The sequence below is a fragment of the Ylistrum balloti genome, unplaced genomic scaffold, assembly GCF_031769215.1.
Source record: "Ylistrum balloti isolate Yb309-2 unplaced genomic scaffold, AGI_CSIRO_Ybal_v1 Utg371552, whole genome shotgun sequence".
Classification (NCBI taxonomy): domain Eukaryota; kingdom Metazoa; phylum Mollusca; class Bivalvia; order Pectinida; family Pectinidae; genus Ylistrum; species Ylistrum balloti.
Window position 1 is genome coordinate 680,229 of NW_026782798.1, and position 7,639 is coordinate 687,867.

Genomic DNA, 7,639 nt, shown 5'->3' on the forward strand with positions numbered 1-7,639 from the left:
TCTAGACAGGAAATACCCATAATCCTCTTCATGCATTCGGACACCAAATGTGATTAAAATACCCAAAGGTATTCCGAATGATTTCCTGCGCATGCGATGTGGACTAGAGGAAGTTACGTTGTTTGCTTCGTGGAGGTGCTTGTGTATTGCGGTGTTGTTTAGTGACTTTATTTGACAGAAGAGAAGTGAGAAGTCTGATCTTACACAGTCTTTTACTGTTTTTATTACACCATATATAAGGACAATCAAAAGACTGAGGTAAATATATCTAATATGCATATGGAGTGAATCAATCCTCCCTAGGCGTGTCGACTCCGCCGGCTGTCAGATCAAAATGACAGTGAAAATCGTGACTGACTGATAGGATTATTTACCATCCATGTATAGAAGTGTCATACTCTTGATATCTATCGCATGTTTTAACCCTAATATGCTCCGTCTTTTATTTACAATAAATTCAAGGATATGCCTACAGATAATTTTCTATTTCGTTAAAGTTTTGAAAATACACAACTAAAATACACAAAACAGGTTACCATATTTTCCGAGATAAATAAAGTTTTATTTTTATTTATTCATATCCTTTATATAACTTCCTGTTTAAATGAAACAAATTTTAACCCACGTAAAATTTTTTATATGAAATTTGATAATTGTATACAAGTGTCACTGTAGCTCTTTGTTGCCATCTAAAATCTGAAATGGTTAAATATTGCCAATCCCTTCAGAGATTCCTCCATGGGAGTCATTTATATTGGATGTTTGGCAATTTCCTTCGAAAAAAATGAGTCCCACAAAGGAATGCCCCCTTCAAATCACAGAAGAGTTAAGTTAATGCTTTCCCTCTCCTGTATCATTAAAAAATACAATGCAACTTCCACAAACCAACCCTTCTCAAAACTGATCACCCATGTAATTGAATAAAAATTACTTCAGAAAACTGGCCTTACTTGAGCAATCATGACTGGAATTCAACCAACAAACCGTGAAATCAACTTCTGTGGCAACAGTAAGCTTTGTGCACCTAACAAAACCTGTCATGGCAAGGCTTTATAAAAAATATCTTCTATGACAGAGAAGGTTATGATTAACATTTATATATGATTATCATCAATGAAAAGAATAAACCATCTGAAATGAATCCATCATTTCACTGAAGCAAAATAGGGCTTTCTATACACACATTAAAAATAAGTTTTAGCTTGAACCAACATTTTATTGGAGTATGCTTCTTCCCATTTTCATTGTGATATTTGGTAACTTCCACTTATATTTAAAGTTGCCTGTAATGGGTTTATCTGAACCAGACACTACACAACTCCCAGTGATTTTCTCTGAATGGTATTTTCATTACACATAAAATGATCTAAGATATGGTTATTATTGAAAAATAGAAACTTTGGCCAACTCACTTGAAGTGCTAATGTTCATGTTGTAAATTACTTAATATGATCATATTAATTGATAAATACATTGGTTGAAATGGAAAGGTTGCTAAACTTAATGATCTTTATTTATAAACTGTAACACAACTTTTATGGAGGACTCAATAGCTCACATGGTTTTGCCATCGTAGCCTCATATGAAGTTCGGAGGTGCGTGGTTAATATCCCCCACCCATGATGGTCTGTGTTTCCCAGAAAGCTGCATGAGAAACTGACCGGTATGTGCCGATACAGTTGTGCCCTTGGGACCCTGTCTCAAAATGACCCCAGCTTTTTACATGGCAATAGAACTATCAAACAAACAAAATGTTTTGAAGAATATGAAAAGCGTATTAAAGCATGCTTTTGTCTTTATTTAGTTGTTTATATGCAGTGATTTGTGAAATATGATTTTGTCTCCTTTTAGAATCACTGACTTTATGGTGATGTAAGGTGCTAAATTCCAAATGATCGCTAGACGTAGGAGAGTTAACTCTGGATCTGAAAATCATCAGGAACAACAATACAACACCCAGCACAGTGGGACCACTTTTGTAAGCGGGAGCCCGTCATCGGCCCCAGCAGCACATCTAGACGCAGAAATGTCATGTCGAGACCGTTCCACAGAGTTTATGTCTGCAGTGAAACTCCTGCAATCACGACAGGTACAATGACTTTGTATCAATATTAAATTCAATTGAATAAATTTAAAAACAGTTTTTAAATTTGAATACAAATGAATGGTTATGGTATTAAATATTGACTGACATGTTATCTAGAATTCATCTCAAACATATTCATTGATCTTATAAGTATATGAAAGTGAATTTGGGGAAATACAAGGTACATGTTTAGCATTCTGTTTAAACATTTGCAATACAAGTACCATCAAGAGTGTATCAAGGGTTCACATGTATTGTGATATTTTACATATTTACTCAGGAGATGCAGGTAATTGTTAAATTAATGCATGAGGTAATTTACCTTTTGATCAGTTAGCTTCTGATATTTACAGGGAAATGGAGTTAATCATCAGAAACAGAATCATGCCCTCAGACAGAGAAGTGAATTTACACAGAAAGCAAAGTAAGTAAACCTTCTTAATGTAGGTAAAATAAAAACATGTTTGATCAAAAAACATTGTTATTATCATGTAACCTTTGAATACTTCAATTTCATTGAAATTTCATTGTTTTAAATGATTTTTGCTTTGTTTTCAGAGCTGTGGGTAGAGACTTGTCCAACACATTTTCAAAGCTTGAAAAGCTCACAATTTGTAAGTGTCTTTGTGTTTTAACAGAAGCAATTGATGGAAATAATTAAGATGCATGTTATTATTAAAATAAGAAAAAGAGAGGAAGGGATCATTTTGACTGTTAAGTCTTGAAATGTGTTTTATTTTGTGACTGTTGCCATCACCCTTTTCTCAGACTGAGAAAATGTTCGATATTTCAAAATAAGTTAAAAATTTGTATCAAAAGCCTTACAAAATTGTAAAAAAAAATAGAAAGAAAAAAAAAGGACACCTTGCAGTGTAGTACTACAAAACCTGTGTTTGTTTTAGGGTTATATAAAAGTTTGATACATGCACCATCACTTTTTCTCTCACTGTGCTTCTTATATCCCCACCATATTATGAGGACCTTCCCCAAGTCAGTGTTATCAATCTAGTGCGTTTGTTTTTAAGAGATTTGATCAAAATTTATGAAAATGTCTACTAACAATACCTCAGAGCATTTGTTGTTACTGCTTTCTAAGGTTAAGGCCACTGTTAATATTTATAGAATGTATAGAATATATATATATTTGAATGCACAGGAGTGGGGCCATTTCTGTCTGGTAAACATTCACATAATTGTTTTTAATGATTTTAGATAATTTCATGCATTTCATTTTTATTTTTGATATCTGTCTTTCAGTGGCTAAGAGGAAGTCATTATTTGATGATAAACCTATTGAGATACAGGAGTTGACTTACATCATCAAACAGGACATTACCAGTCTAAACAAACAGATTGCAATGTTGATGAGTCTGGCTCGGTCACAGAGCTCTCAAAATGGCCGCCACTTACAAAGTCATTCCAACACTGTAGTTGTATCACTACAGGTAAGTTAGCATTGTCAAAAGGATAAGAAAAATCTTAAGTTTCAGTTAGGCTCACTCCATTGGCAAAGTTCAAGGATATACTTGTACTGAATTCTCCATGAAACTTGATACTCAAGATTTTATCAGGAGTTGCTTCCCTTGTACTGTATCATAACTGAATTTCTTCAAAGTTTCAATCCCAGTGAAATTCGTGTGCAGATATATACTCTTATCACTTTGTATATACGAGAAAGGATTGCCACATATTTTGTCACTTTTACAAGTCTTATTTAACAGGATACATATTAATTAATTTTTTTTTTTTTCAGTCAAAACTGGCTTCAATGTCCACTGACTTCAAACAGGTACTGGACGTGCGAACAGAGGTAAATTGATATAGTGGACACTGCTAGGGACAGTGATGAATATGATTTTGAATGAATTGGTTTCAGTTCCTATCCATAAACATAAGCACAAAAATATTCAACACTGACAAATTTTTTGTTCATAGTTGTTTTGTTTTAATTCAATAACGATGATGTCATTGATGTAGAGTTAGTTAGCATGGATGAATTGAACAGATTTCTTATTTCAAGTGATGTTTGTTGAATTGTTTATTGGTGAGTTCTGAATATCATTTTGATGAAGACTTTCAAAAAATGTAATACATGATGTAGTGTCTGACAATTATTGCAAATCAGCTGTGTTTCTGTCCTGAAATTGTTGCTTTTCTTTATAGGCAATATAAGAAAAGAAGAAGAAAAAATATACCCTTTGAGACATTTACAGCAGAGATAGCCTACAGCATTTTCTTTTTAGAACCATATGAAAATGTAAAACAAAGTTGACTTATAGAATTTATGTCATATAAGAGCTGTTCTTTTTAACATTTATTTGAAAATATTAATCCAGTTACCAGAAACAAGAATTTTTTGTGGTTTTATATGTAATAAGTTATTTGTTTACAGAACCTGAAACAACAGAAGTCAAGACGAGAGCAATTTTCACAACCTGTCGGTGCCACACCAGTTGCATCATCAGGATTTGGTGACAGAAGTGAGTGAATTTTCTCCCTCCTACAGAAAACTTCTGTTATTAGTGATCAATTCAGTGTCAGATTCAACAACATTTGTGCATTTCTTATCACAAATATGTCACTTTATGTCATACAAAATTTAATAGTCTTTGCAGTTTTGAATGAAAATATCTTTAAAAAATTTTCTTTAATCTTGGTCACAGATTGTTGGAACATTTTTGACAAAGACATTGACTTCTATTGTGAAAACACTAGCAATTTCTGAAATTAACAAATTGATATTTTATTGTTGTCTGCCATACCTGAAAGATCTTCATAAAGAAAAGTTTTCTTCTTGTCCAACTCCCAGATAATGTCATGCTGTATTTAAGAAACAGTTTGATTTTTAATTTAATAAGAAAAAATTTGTTAAGAACTCCAATATTTTTTAAAATCCAGAAATTTTATGCATTAATTTCATTAGTCAAATATGACTTCCTTGCAATTTTTTGAGAGTAATTATTCTATTTATATCCCTCCATAATGCCAATCCCTAATTAATATTAAGTATCAATTCATAGGATATTACTTAAATCTATGAAACTGTCGCTATTTCTTATAGTGGCATACATGACAAAAAGGAGCAAATGTCCTTGACTGCATGTGATGGAATGGCTATTGTTTTGTAATGTTGTCTCTAACTTTTATCTGGTGGGACTTTAGGTCAATCAGTCTTACTTCAAGACGAAGCCAACCACATGAATGGGTCAGCACAGGGTGGAGATTTCATTCTTAACATGGATGGACAATCTGTGGAAAAATCCAAATATCAACAGCAAATGCAGATCATTGAAGAACAGGTAGGATTTGCATTTGGTGATTAATATAGAGTATTTGCCATGTATACAGTTATTTACATATGCCATAAACATAAAAAAAAACCTGATGAAAAGGGATTATGTGAAAACTTTACATCCTTGAAGTTTTCTCTCTTGGATAGTTTAAATCTGCATATTTTTCTACAGATGAAGTAAATAACAGTAATTTTGCAAATAAGTCTATCTTTAAAATATTAATGTATTTAACAGTTCTGTTTTGTTTTCAGGATTCATATATACAAAGTCGAGCAGAAACGATGCAAAATATTGAGTCTACAATCGTGGAATTGGGATCTATATTTCAACAATTTGCACACATGGTAAAAGAGCAAGAAGAAACAGTACGAAGGTAAATTTCATTTAGGTAGCAGATCTTGTCCCTTTTGCTACCCAAAACTACAGTGAATACACTAATAAAGGTCTTAGACACCACAGGAAAGTTTTCTGCATTGAAAGTTTACTGTTCGGAGGTACTTGATGTTAGAATATGCAACAAATTTGCAATGTGAAGTTCTTTGTAAAAAATGTGCTTTTAAAAAAGTTATTACACCCTAGGTAGCAATATTTTTTTTAATTTTATGTACATTGCCCATATAACATTTAATATTATGTGTCACCATCTCTGTTGCAGAATTGATTCAAATGTTGAGGAAACACAAATGAATGTGGAGGGAGCACACAGTGAAATATTGAAATATTTCCAGTCAGTGACTTCTAATCGGTGGTTAATGATAAAAATCTTCGGTGTCGTCATTATTTTCTTTATATTCTTTGTTGTGTTCATGGCATAAGAAGCGTCCAGCGATATTGTTGACACTCTGCAGAGAAAATGGTAATAACATCGGATCATGAGAATCATGGAACTTGTTTCAGATCAGGCTGAGGATCTTTCAAGTTATGACTTTATATTACCTAATACAACAGTAAATTGCCTGGATGTATTCTATCTGAAATTGATTTCATCATGATCAGTTATTCTTCAAACATCCTAATAAGTTTTCACCGAAGTATTAATTCATAAAACATATACCAAAAAGAAGAAAGGGCAACATGTTATGAAATTTCCTTACACAAATGTCGTTAATTAACTGACAGCTTTAGGGATCAGGAGTTGAAAAGGACACAGAAATTAGAACTCCTTCAAGGAAAGTAAATATTGTTTTAAAAGCAATATTACGTCAGGAAGGAAAATACTATGTGAACATTTTTGAAATATTATTGATACGCCAATATATTGAATTGGATTTTTATTTATTTGAAAGTTGTAAGTAGTGCATACAATGATGTACACAAGAAACATACAACTAGACGATTGCGGTACACTATGGACCTTCATGGCAAATCGTGTACAGACATACTATATTGTGCCAACACGAGTCTTGCTGGTCAATGTCCAGTGAGAGTGACACTCTGTCCAGTGGTGTGATGACCATTGGTCTTGTACAGCTACCTGCTGAACACTGTGATCAATCTCAAGGATGCCTTCTGTATATATGGTATCCTATTATTGATTTCAAATTCACAAATTGTTCTACACAGAGCAAAAAAGATTGTAATCTATGAAAGTTTGAAATACAATGTGCAATCAATGATTGTGTTGTTTGTTGTGATTTTGAATGAAATAATTGATATGATACTTGCATTTAATTACTCTGTTTTCAGTTTTATATCTGGAAAAATAAATCTGCAGATCTTTTGGGAATTCATAATTTAGTCATTGAAACAATTTAAGGATATTTTTTGGTATATATATATACATATATATAACACTTCATTATCAATATTTAGACATTTTACTAGGACTGCTATTGAACACCAGTTTCATTTGTATCAGTAAGTAATGATTTGTATCACATAGCAGGATTTCTTCAGAAAATGTAGTTTCTTCTGATCTCTTGTGATAATGTTTAGCTAATGCACATTTTAATTCATTTCGTTTAAGTTTATGAATGAATATAACATGAAAGTGAAATTCCAAGTATTGAATAATATTTTCATGGTGTAATAGATCAAGAGGCCCAATGGACCTGCATTGTTCACCTGGTATTGTGGTATAATGTTCATCAAAAATAGAATTGGTGTTTATATCACAAATATATATTGACGTGTACACCAGTGGCATTCAAAATGGACACATCCAATCAATTTTGACCAATTTCAACAACAAACATCTTCTAATACTCAACTCTAAACAGTGACAGTTATAACCTGGATTTTAAGTGAATGCCATTTCTAT

General features: G+C 32.5%; 1 protein-coding gene across 1 annotated transcript; it reads left to right on the top strand.

Moving 5' to 3' along the window:
• Positions 1-134: 134 nt before the first annotated feature.
• On the top strand, positions 135-6,992 carry LOC132562934 (syntaxin-5-like). Its single transcript, XM_060227709.1, has 10 exons — positions 135-258; positions 1,852-2,089; positions 2,440-2,510; positions 2,645-2,700; positions 3,344-3,531; positions 3,840-3,896; positions 4,479-4,566; positions 5,249-5,385; positions 5,631-5,752; positions 6,035-6,992. The coding sequence occupies exons 2-10, from the start codon at positions 1,892-1,894 to the stop codon at positions 6,192-6,194; spliced, it is 1,077 nt and encodes a 358-aa protein (XP_060083692.1). The 5' UTR covers positions 135-258; positions 1,852-1,891; the 3' UTR covers positions 6,195-6,992.
• Positions 6,993-7,639: the final 647 nt, after the last annotated feature.

Bases quoted from the DNA above. Each gene is read 5' to 3' on its own strand.
- LOC132562934 (XM_060227709.1), top strand. From the start codon at position 1,892: ATGATCGCTAGACGTAGGAGAGTTAACTCTGGATCTGAAAATCATCAG. The intron at 2,090-2,439 runs GTACAATGACTT...TGATATTTACAG, and splicing joins AACTCCTGCAATCACGACAG to GGAAATGGAGTTAATCATCA. The intron at 2,511-2,644 runs GTAAGTAAACCT...CTTTGTTTTCAG, and splicing joins GAATTTACACAGAAAGCAAA to AGCTGTGGGTAGAGACTTGT.